This window comes from Coffea arabica, chromosome 10c, assembly GCF_036785885.1.
Source record: "Coffea arabica cultivar ET-39 chromosome 10c, Coffea Arabica ET-39 HiFi, whole genome shotgun sequence".
Classification (NCBI taxonomy): domain Eukaryota; kingdom Viridiplantae; phylum Streptophyta; class Magnoliopsida; order Gentianales; family Rubiaceae; genus Coffea; species Coffea arabica.
In genome coordinates, this window is record NC_092329.1 from 12294283 (window position 1) to 12315955 (window position 21673).

The window sequence follows — 21673 nt, forward strand, 5'->3', positions numbered from 1 at the left end:
AAATCAAACATATTGAGTATGAATCTATGTTGTTATGTAGTTTTCCTCTTGGACATTTTAACAAACACATGGTATGAGAAATCATTTGTTACACAATTAGTATTCAAAATTTTTTTGAAGGCTATAGGAATGTTCCAAAAACTACACAATAGAAAAGATAAGAGAATAATCTTCATTTACCTTGAGATCATCAATTCGAGAAGAATATTTTCATCCGCGAATACAATATCAGGAATGATAGTGAAGTTTTAGATTCTATTAATATAAATATTGGCTTCTCAAAATTACTTTTGACAAGAAAAAAATAACTAAAGGAAAAAGTTCAGAGAGAGAATCTGGGGGGATATCAGATAAAAAAGAAAGATAGAATATGTCTCTATTTTCATCCTGCCACATATGCAACCTTTGTGGCAAAAAGAGAATTATAAAGGTAATAATTTTTAAAATTAGGTTACTTTGGATATATGTTTTAGAAGACGAGTTATTTTAGCAATAAACTCGTTGATATTCTAACTTACAAATATTAGACCCAATTTAGACGGTACAACATTAATCAGAAGATACTGAGATTTTTGGTTTGACTCTTAAATTTTATTTTATTTTTTCCTTTCGCCTTGTAAAGCACAGAATTTTCTTAAAGAAAAAAAATTAAAGTATTAGAAAAGTGATAGAATAATAAAATAAAGATGAAACCCTCAAAAAGAGAAAAGTGATACTTGGGGCTATAAAAACAGCAAAATTAACTTGATCAATTTAATCAATTAACAGATCTGCGTTTCGAGAGGTACTTAATCAATTTAATCTTTAAACCACCCAAACTTTATAGCACATAAACATAGAGGGCAACTTTTAGATGGCAGGGAAACAAAATAAATAAATAGATGCTAGATGATAATAAATTCTGGACCTCAATCCCATGGCATCCCATTCTATTAGCATACAAGCATATGCAATGTTCTTTTGTTTTGGTTCAAGCAATAAACCACCAATAGTGCCTTCGTCTTTGCTAAAAACTGTAGTTTGGTTTATAATGTTGTATAAAAACTGAAGAACGGATTACTTAAAAAAGTTGTTTCAAAAATCAAATGGAAAATTTTCTTTTAGCCTAACATAGAACAATAAAAACACAAATGGCTAGCTGACACTAAAATATTTGAACAGCTTTGTCCCCCAAAAACCTATAATTTGTTGATTTTAAAGCACAAAAAAAAAGACAGTGTATGGCTAATTCCTTTGTCATATGGTCATAAACGTAACGTAAATCGGCATCTAATCATCGATTGGCGCCGTATTTCGTTATTTCCCACGTACATTAGATAACCCATTCAAGATCCTAAATTCCTAATTTAAATTCAATCTTTCAAGCACTTATTTAGATTTTTCTTTTTGAAATTATTTGGACTTCAGATCATGAATGATTATTAAATTCCATTTTACATCACTCTTTTTTTTTTTTCAACAGCCGTAATTAGACTTTTGTTGATTTATAAACCTAATCCCAGAATTAACCCCAAAAGCCGGCAACTCTTGAGACAATCCCAGGGACTTATAACCCAACCCCAACCCCGATGTGGGATAAACTACCTATAGGGGGAACCTGCTGCTAAGTGGGATACTACCACCCAATTACCCAATCCCGTGAGGCAGTTTGTCTTTTTTTCAACAGCCGTAATTAGACTTTTGTTGATTTATAAACCTAATAAATCTAAATTTATGAAAGTATTAGGTACAACTAATTCGACTCGCCTTTCGGGATCAAATATCCTTTCCTCAATAAAAACAACCCATATAGATTATTTTGTCCCACTTATAAATCGGTCCAATCAAACCGAATTTGTCCCGGTCAAATAACCGGCATCAGTTTCACATGAAACTCTAGTCGCATCCGCATGTCTTAAGGCGGCTTCTCGTGATTCGCTTTGCCTTTTGTTTTTAATTGCATATGAGGTGAACCCATCATTGTTGAACATCAATTCTTAAGCCAAATCAAATGTAAGGCTTAATTTTTTCAACACTGACAACGTAAAAAAATATTTGTAGACTAATAAGTTTGGATGTGCGACAATAGTCATGATATAATTTTTAGATTCTCCAAGGTACTCGTGTAAAATAATTTCAGGTCGATTATTCCAAGTGTAAAATTAACCAAAACACTTAGCCTAGCGCGAAAAAGAAAAACATTTAACCCTCCTTGTTGATGCGTAGAGAGCTCAAATTTTCATTATACCATTTAGTTTAGGGGAGTGTAGAAATGTAAGCACGTTTGGATTGTGAGTTTTTATAGAAAATATTTTGAATTATTTTCTTTCCAAAATTTTAATTATCTTTTTATTTCATATATATCACATCTTTAAAGTATATATTTTTTTTTTACAAAAATTTCAAAAACTTACAACCCAAACAAAGAGAAGAGAAAGGATTAGTTGAGTTTTCTTAAGCATCTAACTGTACATATAACTGTACATATGGCAAGTAGAGCAGGAGAAAAAAAGAAAAGAAAAGAAAAGAAAACTTGAGAAAGAAAAGAAGAGAAAAGAAAGGATAGCACTCTCCTCCCATGACATTGGGGAGGTGTAAGAGGGAAAAGCTTATTAATATGTGGATTTTACTTATTGGCCCTCGAGTTTATCATTATTGATGTTTATTTTAATAGGCACACGTGACAATTTAACTATTAGTTCATTTTCCTTTCATTTCTCTCCAATTTTGGCAAGAGAATTTCTTTAAGTTCTCATTCTCCCATTTCCTTTCTTTTCTTCCCACTTGTCTCTCCATTTCTCTCAATCCAAACTAACTCTTAGTGTTAACACTTTTTATCAATTTATGTAATATGCAAAAAAAATTCTTCTTTAATGTTAGCTTCTTTTCATTCTCTTTCTCACTCAATGACATTGAACACAATAAACTTCTATCAAATTTATACTAACAAATATAAGAAAATTATATGGTCCTTTAAAGAACTATTTCCTTCATTTATATCCGAAAACTAGTTGAGACATATTCAATGATTATACTGATTTATATTAAATCATTGAACATGTTACAATTTAAAGATTAAAAATATTTATTTTTGCATCATTCATAGTGAATTTTAACTTGAGGAAATGATACCCGAAGGGAATTGTAGCATCTCCCACAAATATACACATGAAAGTAAATGCGATTAGATGAAACTAATAAAGATGCACCTTTTTTTCAAATAAATATACTGAGGGCCAAAAATATTAATAAGCTATTAATGTTGCATTTATTGGAAATATCGCCTAGAGTACATTTGCTGGAGGTCAGATCTGAGTGTATTTATTAAAATTGCAATTTAACTCCCTCTAGTTCCTCTCCGTTTGTTGGGTTGTTAATACATTTAATATGATTCAACTTATTATATGCATGCCTACGCTTACATTTTATAGGCCTCTTGCATTCAAATACTTGTCCAATTTTAATTTACTTTTAGAAAAAAATAATATTTCAAATCCATTTTATTGAACTAAAAAGCCTTTCGTGAAAGGGTTACTGGTATTGCTACTGTAAAAATTAAGGTAATATACCCTTCGTAGGCGCAAAAAATAATTGAGTAATAAAATTATAAAAATTAGGAACCCATTTGGATTGTCATTTTCTAAACTTTTGTAGAAAGATATATTGTAATGATTTGATAAATATGAGATAAAAAATAATTACTAAATGTGTTCATGAAAAATGTAAAAATTTTTTGGAGAAAAATGATCTTTTAAATACTAATGACGTATACATTAGCGGGCATAAGTACGTATAATTCTATGTAAATTTTGGAATTAAAATTCAATTGTGACTAAGGCCGTGTTTGATAAACTAATTGAGCGCTTAAACTTAATAGATTTAAATTTAACATTACTTCGTTTGGATTAGCTGTTTTTGGGGGTATTTTTGAAAAATTTTACTGTAACAGAGTTTTTAAAGTATATTTTGGAATATTTTTAGAAAATATTTTGGAATATTTAAGAGTAGTAGAGTTTTTAAAATATATTTTGGGATATTTTTTAAACATAAAAAAAATTAGACTATTTTAAAATTTTTTTTATAATATTAAAAAAATTAGTTTTTGAAAAATTGAAGGATTCAAACACACCCTCAACACTGAATTTTCTAAATAAAATTTTTCTAATAAATAAGTAAACTATTCACAAGTATTTATTTATTATTTAATATGATATATATTTAAATATATTAAATTTATATTTATAATTCACTATATCAAGGAATTCAGATTTTAAATTTCACGCTTCAAATTTTAGGTTTCAGGCATTATATTTCATTGAACGCACCTAAGAACAAACTGTCCGCGAAATGTAGGAAAAGACAAATGGAGTAGAGAAAGTGAGGAAATAGGAAGAAAACAAAAGGCCGGCCCGGAATATGTCCAACTAGATTCCGTCCCAGATAGAGCTTTGCACCCCTTTCCTCCCTTTGTGGCCTGTAACTATGTGACCTCTGCCGAACTGGACCCACCCACCCCACCATTTACCTGTAGCACGACCACTCCCAATCCCATTCTCTCTAGTTCTTTCTTGAGAATGAAATTATATGAAATCCCTCTTCCCATAACCTGATAATAGAGGGTTTCCACCCCTGAAACTTGTGAAAGAAAGAAGGCCAACAAGGAAACTGGATATCTTTCTGTCCCCCAAGCCTTCTGGCCTTCAAAAATTCTCCTGCAAAGTTGTATTTTCAGCTAGCTAATCAGTTTCTATTTTTAGTAGCTTTTTTTTTTTTGTTTTTCCAAAAGGGAAAGGTATGTTTTCTCCATCTTTTTTATTTCCATCCGTCTGCTACCTCCCTTTCTGCTTTTCTATTTAATCATGGGTTGTTGTGAAAACTGGGACAAAACCACTTGTAATTTTCAATTTTGGTTTTAGTTGCTTCTGATTTTACCCTTTTCAGGAAAACCCATCTTGGCTAAAATATTTTAGTAGGAGTATCATATCATTTTGAAATTTTGCTTTAAAGATTCGATTTTTATGTATAGTTGAGATATTTAAATTATCATGATCACTGCTTTTTTCGTACTTTCATGGGGTTCTTTTAATCTCAAGAGTGATGCTTTTGACTTTGTGGGTTCTTGTTGTCTGGAGGGCATCTCGAGCTGAAGCTTAATTTCCAGAATTAATAGTTAATTGATATTTGGATTATCACTAATCCACGGCTTGTTTCAAGTCAATGATGTTGACTTTGTGGGCTCTTTCTTGTTGTTGTGGTTGTGTACAGGGCAGGCACCTTTGAGTTGAACCTTTAGTTTTAACTCAAAACAGGGTATTTTGTGGTTTAGCCATTTCAAACCTTTCGGTATCAAAGAAAACGATGGACTTCATGAACGGAGGAAACAACAACGCGGCCAATCTGGCTTCTAAGCAACGACTACGCTGGACTAATGAGCTCCATGAACGATTTGTTGATGCTGTTGCTCAACTTGGTGGCCCGGATCGTAAGTTTCTTGGTTTTCATTCTGGTTTGACTAGCTTCTGTTTTGGAGGAATTGATAGTTTATGAAAGATGATGTAGTTAGTAGGCATGTCTAGTTCCATAGTTTGATTTGAATAAAGAGAATGATAAGTTAAAATAATTGGGTTTTGTATTTGAGGAATAAGTTTAGCCAAAGTTGTCTTTGTATAACATTTGGTAAAGAAACTGTTAGAAGGTTAAAACTTTTGGTGATTGTTTACGAAATATGGGAGAAAAAGATGAAAGAGCCTGTTGAAAACTGGTAAAATGCTTCTGCAATGAGATTATGTAGCATATCTGCTCTTTTGTTCTTGTTTTGTTTTAATTAACAAAAGACATACAAGAGATTATCTATATGGACCTTCTATCATCTGGTGATAGGTAGAATATCTGGATACTATTTATGCAGAGTGCTGGGTATTCAGTAAGTATTTTTATGACTGTCGTTTAGTGTATCATAGAAGAATTCTATCAAATTTACGCTCCATAAGTTATTGTGAGACTTGTTGATCGTATTGCAGGGGCTACACCCAAGGGTGTTCTTAGGGTTATGGGTGTACAAGGGTTAACAATTTACCATGTCAAGAGCCATTTGCAGGTATAGTTTGAAGTTTGATGCATGCTAGTAGTCATTCTTTTTGGGATTGATCTTTGCTTAATGATTTCTTGCTTGATTCCAGAAATACAGACTTGCCAAGTACCTTCCTGATTCCTCAGTTGATGGTATGCTTATTGTTCTCTGTTTTTATGTGATTATGCTATCTAGATTTCTAATATAAACACATCTTACACTCGAAAGAAGAAGAAAAAATAGAAGTTGCTAAAATTATGTTTGAGATTCTCTCCCTTTTTTATTTTAATTTGAGAAATTTATGATACTTTGTGATGTCGTTTGTCTGAAATGCAAATTCCAGGGAAAAAGCTGGACAAGAAAGATGCTAAGGATATGCTTGCTGGTTTGGATGGTTCATCGTAAGTGCATTCTGGTTCCTTATGTTGAATAGGCTCTTCTGAACTTGCTAATGGGTGTTTGCAAATGAAATATACTGGATTGGTTTGATGAAGTTTCAGCCCAGCAAGTTACTTGAGTCTACTCGATAGTAAACTTAATTTCTGTTTAAGTAAATGGTCTGCACTCATTTGCTGTATATAATGATTTTCTGACTTTCTTTTTACAGCGGGATGGAAATTACTGAAGCACTAAAACTGCAGATGGAAGTTCAAAAGCGACTGCATGAGCAGTTGGAGGTATGCTTATCATGGTGTCCATGTAGAGGAAAGTTTTTCTCTATGATTTTTCCATTAGTATATCTAGTTTGTTGATGTTGTTGCACATTGGCATGCATCTCAAAGGCATTTTTGGCTCGTTAGAATGCATTTTGGTGATGTAGATTTGCATTTGATGTTCATGATGCTGCATGTAGACCATAGACCAAAAGTTTGAGCTGATCATGTTAAAAAAAATCCTTCACATAGCTTTAGTCTTAGCTTACATTGTCTATATGGGAAGAGCCATCTTAGACATGCATCTCCCCCAGTTTGGGAATATCGATCTTTGCCTAGAAAAATAGTGTCAGTGTCCTCAGGAACCAAGCACTGTTGCCCTGCATAGTGTTGAATTTCTATTTACCAATTTTAAGTGTGTAACTAACTTGTGAGATGCCTATAGTCAGACAATAGAGTGTTGCTTCTGAATTTTCTTGTATGAAGAGGAAAAAATTAATAGTGTGCACAAGTGAATTGGGAAAGTTGCAGCTAAGCTTTGATGTTGATGACATCTGCTAGCAAAAGTCTGCATGAGATTTTGGTTAATCCAGCAGATTTGTTTCCTGCATCTCGTTCACTAATATGAAGAATCCTTTTCTTAAGCTTTTGTGTGATATTATAATATGGCTAAGAGGAAGCGTTCTTTTCTATTACAGAGGGTTCTTGTGTAATCTTCAACCATACTGCAACTATTGCCCATGGTAGAAACTTGTTGAGCAGATGCATGGCCTGCAGCTAGTGGCTTCCGCTTGAAATGAAGCCACTTGCAGGATTTTCAGTTTTAGGAGGATCTAGTATAAAAAAATAAACAGTATGCTTATGCTCTTCCATTTGGCCATGCATTGCCCTGCAACTGTTATTGACATCCCGATGTGTGCTTAAAAAAGAGTTCATAAATGATTGAAAACTGTATTTCTTCTGGCATAAATGGTGAATTTCTATTTTTGAAGCCTGAAATCTTGCCTTAAGTTTCCCAAATAGTGGCATTCAGTCATGGGGATTGCTCCTAACTGTTTCTTGTCTAGTGGTAGGAAGTCATATGTGCGATTCGCCATCTATCTGTTGACTAATCCAATTATTTCTTCCACTTGACCCACAAAATAGGTGCAAAAGCAGCTACAGTTAAGAATTGAAGCCCAGGGAAAGTATCTGAAGAAGATAATTGAAGAGCAGCAGCGTCTGAATGGAGTTCTTCCAGAAGGGCCAAGTGCAGGGGTAACAGACAATTGTGCAGATGTTGAGATGAGAACCGACCCAGGAACCCCTCCCCCGACTTCTGAGCCTCCTGTGATAGATAAGCCTACCAAGGACCATCCTTCAACCAAGAGCCTTTCTATGGATGAATCGTTCTCTCCCCAGGAGCCTCAAACTCCTGAGTCTGGCTGCCACATGAACCTGTTTGAAAACATAGACGCTGACAGGTCATCTAAGAAGCAACGCGTAGGCTTGAATGCAGCATTTTCAAAACCGGACATGATGTTCACTCAGCAGCTATCAGGCTTGCATTCAGTGTTCCCTACAAGAGACTAGTGTGATTATGCATCATGTTCATCTGGTCTGAACGAAAGCTTAGAGACAAAAGGCCATCCGTTGTGTAGTTCAGGGGAATCCTGTTTCAGGTTGTGCTGTAGTTAGTTCACTCTGCGGATTTTGCTCCAATTACTGTCTTTAAATGTAGCACCGCTTTGGATGACATGCAAATTCAAACCCTTTTAGATGTTTTCAGAGAATTCACGTTCTTTTAGATTGCTTTGGAGTTTTCAAGCATTTACCTACTTGATTCCACTCTAAATTCTTCCTTTAGTCTTTCTTGTATGGGGTTTCATTGACATTGTAATTTATGATAGATATCTCCAACTTTCGTAGTTTTAACTTTTTGCATGGTAGTGTGCCTTGTAAGCAGAGTTATATGATCCATTAACTTCAGGTGATAAAATATTTGCTTAATATTTCTTTAGTTTATATATTCATAGAAAAGTGAGCTGCTTGGCAACACTGACGCTTCAATAATGTCAACCCATACATAATTAGAAAAGAAATTGAGTACTTGCATAAAAACAAAAAGACGAGAAAACACTAACAAATTAAATATAGGGATAATTTGGGAAAGATTTCTCATGGTACCACTTGATGACCCTTGCACTTTTAAAAAAAAAAAAAAAAAATTAACCATCCCTATTTTTAACTTTTTGTAACATTGTCAGCTCATTGCAAATTATAATATTCTAAAACTCATTTAAGGGAGATGAAATAAAATGTTTCCATTTAAAAATTGCTCTTTTGTTGTCCTACTCTATTAAAGGTTTGAAGTATATTACTCCAAAAAGATTGGAAATGAAGTCAAACTGCATGAAGGTGTATTTACGATGGGATGAAATGCAGCAACAGTTGCTTTTATGATACGAACTATTCATGTTGAAAATTTTCTTTGAGGTGTTTCTATTCCATAAAAAGTTATTTAATGTTATCCCGTAGGTGACCATTATAAGTTTTTTCTTATACTCTCTCTCTCTCACACACGCAAATATTAATAATAAATTTATAAATCATTCTTTGAATTTTTAACCAAAAAATTCATCATGACATAAAATTTAAGTTTTTTGATATTTTGAATTCATTTCTCCATATTTGATTTTACATAAAATCTAAACCCATTATTGTTGTTTTAAAAACAACATGCCATACATTTAAAAAAAAAAAAAAGTAAACTAACACAACAACAATTTATCCTTTTACATCAACAAAATGTTAGATTTTTCATTTCATATTTACATATATCATACACACACATATGTGTATATATATATATATATGTATGTATGTGCACGTGCGCACGTAGGGAACGGGACGAGGAATGGAAGAGGGCCGCCCCATTTTCTATCTCTCCGCCCTGCATTGTCCCACTCCCACGCCCCTCTCCTCTCCCGTGATCGGGTAACTTCGATATCCAAGTGCTGCTAGTTGTAGGCCTAAATCTCAGAAATATACAGTGAGAGCACTAAGGAAAGGTGCTGAGAATTACTTGGTTATGTATTAAATACTACTAACTAAGAAAGTGAATTCTTTTGAAGAGATTTCAGTTGTTAACAGCTTCTGAATGTGTTTCTCGAGGATTTACCTAAAATACCGTTGGATAAAGAGTTTGAATCTCAAATGCCTTTGGCACCCAAATTGAAGAGTAAATGTAAGACTTGCTGGGCATAAAGGTCATTAGACCTGAAACACCGATCATACCTTAAGGTTATGAATTGACTATGGCAAGTTCAACAAGATCATCGTTAAGAATAAGCACCCGCTCATAAAAATTGATGACCTGTGTGACTAGCTTAAGCAAACAAGAGTTTAATTTATGATCAATTTGAGAATTCACTTGGCATACAAGATTCACAAAGATCTAATAATGGGATGGGTGTGATTTAATAAACGAAGTGAGGGAAAGGGAATTTGATCTCAAAGACTTCTAATTTTTAGAGTCTCCATCTAAGTAGGGGATGGGTGTGATTTAAGAAGCGAGATGAAAAAAGAAAAATTTGAATTCAAGACTTTTAATTCTTAGAGTCTCAACCTTAACCACCAGTCTAAAGTTTTCTCGGTAAATTTTAAGAGAGCCAAGTAACTTTGACATACTTTCTGAAAAAAAAAAAGTGATATTGTTTCTGAATTTATCCCCAAAATGAATTGGTATCTATCCTAGAACAGTGAACTACCATGACAACTTATTAAAGGTTGGAATGTCCCTCCAAAAAAATAAAAAAATTTGCCAATGCTAAATAATCTTTCCACTGATAAACGTTGCCAATGCTTTACTAGTTGGGCGGTATTCGTAGCATGCACTATAACAAACTTTATATCATTTGATAGGCATAAAACAAGCCAATAATGAATTCCAAATATGATATAGGGATAATTTCAGAGAACTCTTCTAAGGTTTCTTACAATTTCACTGGCCTCGCTTGAGGTTTGCAAAATTTTACTTACCTTCTCTAATAGAATTGTGGGATCAATTACTTATCTCACATGGGGAGAAATTACTCATATATCCTAAGACATTATGTTTTATTAGAAATTAATATCTGATGATTGAGCAATTCAAGCACTAATTAACTGTTAGTAAGTAATTGAAGGAAATAACTATTGCAAAATTTTTTAATCATGAACTGTAACTTGCAATTATAAAATAATGCAAATTGATATACCAAATGGCGCCATTTTATGATTGATAGAACTTGACAATGAGCAAAAATTAGTTATGCTATATGAGAAGAAGGGATCTGAGAGAAGAAAGAAAACACAAGGCAAAACAAGGCTGTTTACGAGGAAAATTTCTTTGAAACTCTTAAAACTATGATAGTTATAAAGTATTTTGTGGAAGTAAAGAAAAGAAGGAGAAGAAGTGCAAAATTCAAAAAAAAAAATTCTGTTCAAAATCATAAGAGTCATAGCACACCTCGTGTGAAAGAGATGACTAGTCTATTTTGTTGAATCTTATGATTATTAGTTAGTTTTGTTGCTTATTTGTTATGTATAATGTATTGAATATGAACTTTTTAAACAGTGGAATATGGCTGTTAATTGTTTTCATCTTTTTATTGATTTCATTCTTTTACTAATACAACTTATACACATGCATAAGGATTATTTATAGAATAAAAATTTCATATCTCTTTTTAAAGTACCTTTTTAAATGATATTTTTTCTAATTTGAATTGATTTTGTTATCAAAACTTTAATCATTGGGGAAGTTAGTGTAATTTTACAAACATCAAGAGAGACTAGTGAAATTACTAAAAAATTTCAGGGGAGGTTCATAGTCCAATTAATACAATGAACAAACTTGGACCTTGATTTGGGAGTCACGTCGAGATGTGATTGATATGTGACGTTCCCATGACAATTAGTCTTTGCTCCAAATGCCACATTGTCAACTTGTAATTATTAATTAATGTTATTAATACAAGGATTTTGAATTGAGTTACACAGATAACATTATGGCAATTATTCTTTGCACTAAATGTCACTTTTTTTTATAAGACGGGAGCTAATATTATTAATAAACTAGTTTAAAATTGTCCAACATGATTTATTTGATAAAAATAGTTGCACTAATAGCAGAAAATACATAGAACATGTCACAAATATAACTAATTTGAAAATCATTAGATTTAACAGATTTACAAAATAAGAAATATTACATTGTGAATCACAATTTATTTAATCTGACCATTTACACGAGTTGCTTTATAAATATCTATACATGTCTGTTCCCTCATATCTATTATTCAACTAGTTCAAGTTCAAAATTAATACTGAGATTTGATGAGAAGATCCAAAAAATTCCAGATCTAACAAATAGATTTGAAAAAACTTTTAGATTTAAGCAAAAAGTAAAAAAAAAACTAGACAAAATTCTTGCTAGGATAGTTTAGAAGAGAAGAAAACTATTACTTGTAAATATTAGGAAAGAGAAAACTCTCATTAAGATACAATAGAAGAGATTTTATTAAACACAAAATAAAAACAGTGAAAGAGGAAGGGTGACCTTGGTTTGAGACCAACATTTTTGTCTTATAGAGGAAGAGCAGCAAAGCGAAGGTTGAGAGTAGAAAGAAAGCAAAGAAAATAGTGGGTAGAGAGAGAAGTATATTAAATGTCACGTTGTTTAGTCAATAACTAATTGGATTTGTCTAATGGTGTCATATGGTATTTGTTAAAATATATTTTAAGTGTCATATTTTAGAAATGTGAGATTAATTAGAGAAAGTAAATAAATATAAAAGAGAGTAGGTAAGATTATATTGAAAAATTTTATAAATGCAAGGGAATATAATAATTGTTAATATGTATATATACATGATCGGTTAAATGAATATTAAATATATGAACAAGTGTCCAATGGGCATCCATTAGAAAAATCCTAACTAATTTTATCAATTATACTAGCAGTAATTAAGAATTAATGTTATTAATAATACGACTACCTTGAATTCAGGTACCCATTCGGAGTTCTAAATTAATATTTGTCAGTCTTGATTAAATATTTCCTAAGTCATTGTCACCTTGTGACTTCACTTACTAATATCAACAACACTTGGACCTTGAATTGAGTTTCATATTTGGAATTCATAATTCATAACTGATGTTACTAGTGGTGATTAGTTATTCGTAAGGCATTGTAACCTTAGATTTTGTTTAAGTATTATCAATAATACTTAGCCCTTGAATTGTCTTATTATTATTTGTTTTATTATGATTACGGATAACGAAAAAATAGTGAAATGAGGATTAATATAAATTCACATTTCGTGACATTTGAGTCTAAAATTTCTAATTCCTAAAGTCTCAAGTTTAAACAATAAATTAAGGCATCATTGATAGGGGTGTGCAAATTCGAAAAATTCCGATTTATTGACCGATTTCGAATTGAATTCGAAATTTTGAATTCGGAATTTCGATAATTCGGAATGGAATTCGGTAATTCCGATTTCGAATTGGTCGAAATCGGGTCGAATTCGAAAATATAATTTTTGAAATCGGAATTTGAAATCGGAAATTTTATACCGAATTCGAATAATAATATTTATATATAATATAATAGTTTTTACTTTTTAACAATACATATATATAATATATATTATATAACATAATAAGTTAATAATTGAAATTAAAATTAAAATAATAAGTTAATACCTGATACATGATATTGCAAAAACCCTAACCTGTTAACTTAACTCACCTCACTCTTCCGCCGCCTCTTCCTTATCTAAACCAAAAAGCCACACGGTCCACAAATATAACCAAAATCCACATTCAAACTCATTCGAGCTTTGTTCAATTTGGTTCAAGACATCACATTCATGGCCGCAAATCTTTGTCCATCAAAAATTCTTTATTCATTCTTGCTCATCATCCTTTCTTCCATCCCTCAATCTTCATCCCAATCTGCTTCCCCTCAGAACTTAGAGACTTTCTTTCCATCTCCTCTTACACCACGAGCTTCCCCCTCCAATCCCCCGCAAAATCAGCCGGTTTTGCTACCGCCCAGTCCGGACCAGCCCGGTATCACCGCCGCTGCTGCTTCCACAGCCTCTACCAGCAACGCCAGCAAGCTCACCATCAACATCCAAGAAGATAGTTGGAGCTGCTGCAGTAAGCATAACGGCAGCAAGTATTTTGGTTTTATCAGGGCTACTCTTCTTTTTATTCCTTCCTCCGCCTCCGACTCAGCTTACTCTCTTCTTTTTATTGCTTCCTTTAACGACCGTTAGCTGAGAAGATAAGAAGTGAGAACCAAGTCTGAAACGAAAGGAAAAAAAAAAAGAAGGAATTCGGTGAATTCGGAATTCACCGAATTTCGAATTCAATTCGGTATCGAATTCGAAATCGAATTCGGTCGGGGAACTTCAAGTCAAAATTTCGAAAATTTCCGATTTCAAACTTCCGAATTACCGCTTTCGATTTTGATGCACAGCCCTAATCATTGATACCTTGAATTGTCTTACATATTAGGAACTACGTTTTCAGAATCGGATCGGGTATCGACTCGGTCAAGCTCAGGGGTCAATAGGTTCAACGAATTTGATCGAGGTTGAACCGGATGACGTCATAAATAAAAATTATTTAAAAATTAGAATATTATATGTAAAATACCTAATAACATGGTAATATTAATAAAGGTATATTCATATATATTTGATGTTTCAAATATATTTAACAAGAAAATATAAATAAATTAGAACAATCAAGTAGCAATTTGTATTATTTAATGAGCATTAATAAGTTTAGAATTAAAATTATGGATTTAATTGAAAAATAACACCAAATTTTAAGACAACATTTATAAAGTATGAAATATTTGAAGTATAATAATAATTTTTAACAACCTAGGGATCAAAACATAATATTAAAAATATTTTGACCTTTCAAAAAAAAGGAGACTAGGTTTATATTTTTCCTGTCAAACCCAGTCAAACCCGATTTTTGACCTGATTTGATTGAGTTTTTTATTTTTCGGTTTTTAGGATTAACTCGGACCGGATAATTGGCTGATTTTCGATTTGACCGGTCGATTCGATCCGAGTTTAGAAACAGAGATTAGGAATTTGTAATGCGTAATTTAATTATAATAACGCATGTCATTCCTGAATCATTGTGCCCTTAAACTTACTGTGATTTACTAAATAGTTCTAAATGGTAATTGATGTCACCTTAGAACTTTAGAATTAAATTTTTTTTTTATTCAAAGAAGACTGCGACCTTTACAACGTCAGCCAATGTCAAATTAACCATTAATCTCATCTATCCAATGTCAAACTAAACCAATCATCCCCTTAATTATACCTGCAATCACCAATATAATTATAAAGCCTTGATTTGAGATGCTCATGAAGTTTAATATATCACGTGTTTTGGGGAATGTGATGACTGTTTAATATCTTTACCTTTTCTGTTTCATTGTTAACCTTTGTACTTCACTTAAAAGTTAAAACAAACTACAACAGTAACATTGAAATAACTAGCTTCTGAGTTTATGCTTGTGCTGCATTTATTCAATTCCCAAAAAAAAAGAAGTTCGGACTAAAACAATACAAATTATGTTAAAATATCATAATTAGTATAATTAATAAAAAATTTCTAATATTAATCAACCTTTTTCCTAAGGTTTTAGGCACATCTAATTTTTTATATTCGCTATTATGTCGATAGCAATAGTATTAGAAAACCTATAAACTTACTGTTATTAGTTTAACACGACATAATCAAAATGTTTCTAAATGTGGCTGCATATATGAGAAAGTATTTTAGTCATTAGCAAGTGAAAAGGTGCATGTCAAAAGTTATATTTACCATAAGGAATGAAACCTATTTCAGCCAATTTGGTTTTCTAGAGAATTAATATCGTTCATTCCCAAAGTGAATGGCAGACCTTGAACCACTCTTCAAGTAATAGGACCATTATTATCGTCAAATCATGGCGTGAAGTAATACTTCAACTTCCAAACTCACAGTTTTAATCTTGCTTAATTTGAAAAGAGAGTTGGTCAACAATCTCGTATAATTTTTTTTTTTTTTAGCCAAAATACCCTTTTATTCAAGTAAATAACGAAAGTACAAGAACCGAGGGGGACATGAACCATACCTCCTACTAAATACAAGCCATAGACGGTCGTCTGAAAAATCTCAATCTACCAATTCCTAGCCTATCAACGTTACAGAGACCTCTAATAGACCTAGGCAAAGATTGAAGCATGGGAAATATTAAAAACCTATTAGAACTACTGCCAATGGATGCCAAAGAGTCTGCAACAGCATTACCCTCCCGATATGTATGCAAATAGGAGATGCCAGCAAAAGGTAACTTACGAATTCGACGAAATACCGGAAGAACAGATGGCGGGACCGCACCGATATCATACATAGCGTCAATGATAATTTTAAAGTCGCCCTCAACCATCATAGGAGCAATGCAAAACAGGCTACACAACTCAAACCCCGTACATAATGCCCTAGCCTCGGCTTGTACCGAAGTTACACCACTATAAGACTCAGAAGAGCAAATACCATCCAATTGTACGAGTCCCTCAACACCCCTCCACACCCGGCCTTAGATTGATCCTTAAACGAGCCATCAAAATTCAGTTTGAACAGTCCCACTGGAGGCTGAATCCAACAAATGTAGACTGAAAATTTCCCAAGATCCTATGAGACAGAATATAGACTGGCAAGACATGCATGCCCGTCATACACATACAAATTCCTTGCTCACCACAGGTGCCACAAGATTACAGCCGGTGCCACCCGTAAAACCCATCTCAGCATCCAATAAGGTGAAGTACTAAGCCACCAAGACATGCACTGATCGCGTACTAGCTTCCCTTGGGAAGAAAACCCAAATGACATCTCAAAAAATCTCCAAATTTGCGTAGGAATATCCCCCAAGGAGAACACATGCTGCAAAGTCTCCAACTGTTGGTCATCGCAACAATAGCATCTCGAAGTACCATGAACATTAAATTTAAACAATACATCCGAAATAGGTAATTTAAACTGTAATAATCACCATAGCAAGCATGAGAATTTTAGCGGTGGGCCATTCACCCAGACATACTTAGAGACCCAAGACAAAGCTGAGGCCGGAGCTATAAACTTTACCATAGAACTAATCCTGAAACACCCAGAAGCTGTATCAGACCAAAGGATGACATCCTGGGAGCCATCCTTTAAACAATAAAAGTGTGAAGATATTCTCTGCAAAATTTCACTTGGAAGTACCTTACTTAATGCCACAAAATCCCAAGCTCCATCTGCCCAGTAAGTCAATATTGCCTAGTCTCCAGCATGGTGTGGAAACTGCCATGCAAGGAGGCCATTGCCCAACTAATTATCCCACCAGAATGAGATATGCCCTTCTGCCAAATCCCAAACTGCGTGAAGCTCCACCATATTTCTCATCCGAAGCATTCTCTTCCAAGTGGCTAAAGAACAAGAAGTAACTTGTACTTGATTAGGATGAATTCCATTGCAATATCTTGTCAACATGAAATCCGACCAAAGAGATCCTTGTTGAAATCTCCACCACAACTTACATGAGAACGCCTCAATCGAAGTGTGAAGCGACCGCGTTTTAAAAACCGGATCGTTAATTGAACCGATGAAGTGAAAGGGTCGAGGTTCAACCGGTCGGACCGGTTCAACCTCGGTTCAATGAATTTTTTTAAAAATAATTTATATAAATATATATGTACAAAATAAGACATGTAATGGACTAATTTAATACTTTATATGATGAAAAGTTTATTATTTTTTAATAACTTGGATTTTTAAAAATAAATTTTTTAAATTATAAGTTAAAACAAATAAATTTCATCTCAATTTCAATTATATCTAAATCCAACCCAAAAATATCACAATTTTTTGAAATTATACAAAATTCACGTTTATGAGAATTTAGATATTGTGAACTTAAATTTTAATTTACGTTTTGGGATTTAGAGATTGCAATTTAAAAAAGAAAGTTTGGAGTTCGAAGGAAGTCAAGAAAATCAAAAATCGAAATGTAAACTTGATAAGAAACAAAAAATGAGATAAAAGTGAGTGGTTGTGACATTAAATAATTTGGGTTAAAAAAAATTATTCTTTTTTAACTTTTTTCAATTTAATGGACAAAAACAAAATTAAAAGATGGAAGAAAATATCAATAAATTAAAAATAAAGAGGTTTGATTAAAAAGGGAGTGATGAAAGAAAAGAGGATAGAGAGAGAGAGAGAGAGAGTTGAAAATTAAAAAAAAAGAGTCATGAGAGGATGAGATTTTGTAAGAAAAATGGAAAAAAGAAATATGAGTGTTTACTTTATATAAATAAGTTATCAAAAAAAACTAATAAGATGTGATGGTACAACAGTTAATACATTGGTCTTCTATTACAAAGGTCTTGAGTTCGAATCTTGATAGTTGCATTTTGCAAAAAAAAAAAAGAAGGAACTGTGGCTACTGCTGTTTTACCGGTCTGTCTGTCCCCAATAATTAATTCTCGCTGGCCCCGCCCTATAGGAATCATCGAATCAATAGCAATAAGCCCGGTTTGAAGAGGCTCATATACAGAACGCCGCGAAATAATATCGGGGGCAGGAGATTCAATTAATCGAGATTCAGAAGCTGAAATTTCACCCCTACCATCAATAGGCTTAGCCAGGGCGTTTATAACGCGCCCCAAATAGGCCTCACTCACTGGTATCTGAGCAATTCTTCCTGTTGCTTTTACAGAACTTCCTTCTTGTATCATCAAACCGTCACCCATTAACACAACACCAACATTATTTGATTCCAAATTCAGAGCAATGCCTATTGTCCCCTCTTCAAATTCAACTAATTCGCCCGCCATTACTTCATCAAGACCATGAATACGAGCAATGCCATCGCCTACTTGAAGCACGGTCCCAGTATTTACAATCTTTACTTCTCTATTATATTGTTCAATCCGTTCGCGAATAATGTTACTAATTTCGTCAGCTCGAATGGTTACCATGAGTATTTCTTAAGGTTGAAAACCGGTTCAATAGCTCAAATCTTGATAGTTGCATTTTGCAAAAAAAAAAAAAAAAAAAAAAAAAGGAAGGTTGAAAACCGGTTCAATAGCGGTTTTTACGGTTCAACCGGTTCTTGACCGGTTTTCTGACAAAGTCAACTATGGCATTGAACCGGACCGATGCCATGGCCGGTTCGCGGTTCAACCGGTCGAACCGGCCGGTCCGGTCCGGTCCGATTTTCAAAACATTGCCGCAAAGCCAAACCCCCTTCCTTGAATTTCTGATACAACTTTGACCATGAAAACCAATGATGCCTTTGTTCACCCTCCATGGACCCCCACAGAAAATTCCCAAGCAGTCGATGGATATGATTAATCACCCCCTTTGGAGGATCAAGAACTGAGAGAAGATATGCTAGCATTGATAACATGAATGATTTAATTAACACCAAACGACCTCCAAAGGATAACCACTTAGAGGACCAGCAACTTATCCTACCAGCTATTGAATCAACTAGCCCCGAGAATAAAGAGCGCACTTTCCTCCCTAGGAATAAAAGGCATCCTGAATATTTAACTGGGAATGCCTTATAAGAAAACCTGTTAACTTAGCCACCACCGCTCGCCTGGAGGAAGAACACTTAGAAGAAGTTAGAAAATGACTTTTATCTTTATTAATCAATTGGCCTGAACAATCCTGGTAATCCTGAAGAACTTGCATCACACATTGAAGAGATCATGGATCACCCCAACAGAAAATAATGATATCATCAACATACGCTATATGAGAAACCGACCTAGCCTTCCTAGCCATAGAAAATAGGGTAAACTGAGGCTGATCTAGTAGGGCATTTAAACCACGTGAGAGAACTTCTACCGCAATGACAAATAAAGCTACTGACAGGGTGTCCCCTTGTCTCAACCCACAAGTGGATTTGAAAAAACCACATGGTTGACCATTAATAAGAATAGAAAAACGGCAATTGGAAACTAATTGCCACACCATATCAATGAAAATTTCTCCAAAGCCAAATGATTGTAACACCTAACTAAAATTACCCACGTAACCCTGTCATATGCCTTAGGTATATCCAATTTTAGCGCCACATTAGCACCCCTAACCTTCTTATTAATAGCAGAAATTATCTCTTGGGCCAGCAATACGTTGTCAGAGATCAATCTTCCCTTAAGAAAGGCACTTTGTTAGAGGGAAATGATCTTAACCAGCACCTCTTCCAACCAATATTTTGGAGATAATCTTGCTTACAAAGTTACACAAGCTAATAGGCCGGAAATCTGAGACAAAAGTTGGATTCACAACTTTGGGAATTAAGGCAAGCAAGGTGGACGTGTGCCCCAAAGGCAAACTCGTCCCAACAATGAAATCTTGGACCGTCGAGACCACATCTTCTCCCACAATCCCCCAAGAAGCCGTAAAAAACTTTCTCGTGAAGCCATCTAGTCCGGACGCACACTCCTCATCTATGGTAAAAACAGTTCCCTTTACCTCATCCCCATTCAGAACCCCTTGCAACAAGTCATTTTCCTATTCTGTTAGCGGCTTGAGAATCCACTGTAATAATCTAGGTTCAACGGAAGCCTCTTGTACTGGTCCCGCAAAAATTCCAGGAAAAAACTGCTCTGCCATAATTTTATTTGGTTAAAATCTTCCTCCCAACTTCCATCTTGCTTTTTAATTCGATAAATAAACAATTTTGCCCTCCATTGCCTCACCGTGTTATGAAAAAATTTAGAATTTCTATCACCCTCTTGTAACCACTTGAACTTGGCCTTTTGCCTCCTTACTTAATTCAAACTTCAAATGCACCTGAGGTTGATGCAAAAAAACTTGACTATTTTCCGATTGATCCGCTTCTAGAGCCAATTCTTGTAGACTAACTATTTCCTCAGCTTCTTTGACCCTATCAGTGATATTACCAAAGACCTCTCTGTTCCAGTTAATCAAAATAGATTCAACAATTTTCAGTTTAAGTAACAATGTTCGAATATGTCGACCTTATACAGGCAGCATCCAAGCTTGTTTAATAACATCTAGGAACTGGTGATGAGAGCACCAAACATTCAAAAAGTGAAAACTTCGGGAAGGTTGAACAACTGAATTTTTTGAAGAAATCAAAAGGGAAGAATGATTAGACATTGTCCTATTCAAGTGCAAAACAGACGTAGCCATGTTCAAATGTCCCCAATTAGAATTTACCAGAAGCCAATCCAGCCTTTTCCACACTCTGGCCCTCCCAAATCTATTATTACACCAAGTGTATTTAGACCCCAAAAAACCCACATCACATAACTCCGAGGTCTTGATAAAATTTGAAAAATCCTCAACCTTCAAACTACAAATGGTCTTCCACCCTTTTTCTCAGAGGCTGCCAGGATCACATTGAAATCTCCTACTATAAGTGCAAGTAAACCTGCGGAGCATAAAGAAGCTAAATTCTCCCACAAGTTCTTGCTAACATCCTCATCACACGATATATGAAAGAAAACGGCCAAAAACTCCTCCTTGATCAAAGAATTAGACATTTTCAATGCAATAAATTGAGTAGACTGAGAGACAATTACAAACGAAAAGGGCTGATCGAAGAATACCCAAATTCGTCTCTCAACATTCGCTACAGCTTGAGGAAAGTTCAGCTTTACCCGAACATGATTCAGTTGGGATACTGCAAGTAACGGTTCGAACAAAGCAATCAACGACAATGAGTGTAGACGTTACAACTTACGTAATCTCGCTAGAGTAGGTTTGTTGCCCACTCCCGTAACATTCCAAAATGGAGAATTAATCATTTAGACAGCAAAATTGAAGCTTGAGAAAGGGAAGAATCTCTCTTTTTGCTACGTCTAGATACCGTTTGCCATTCGTCACAAGGATGTAGGCCATCCAG

The 21673-nt window shown here is 34.1% G+C and overlaps 1 protein-coding gene across 1 annotated transcript; it reads left to right on the top strand.

Annotated features, from left to right (window-relative positions):
• Window positions 1-4317: 4317 nt before the first annotated feature.
• LOC113714799 (myb family transcription factor PHL7-like) lies at window positions 4318-8474 on the top strand. Its single transcript, XM_027238880.2, has 7 exons — window positions 4318-4771; window positions 5245-5461; window positions 6000-6076; window positions 6159-6201; window positions 6393-6450; window positions 6657-6726; window positions 7849-8474. Exons 2-7 carry the CDS (start codon window positions 5338-5340, stop codon window positions 8272-8274), a joined length of 798 nt encoding a protein of 265 aa, XP_027094681.1. The 5' UTR covers window positions 4318-4771; window positions 5245-5337; the 3' UTR covers window positions 8275-8474.
• Window positions 8475-21673: the final 13199 nt, after the last annotated feature.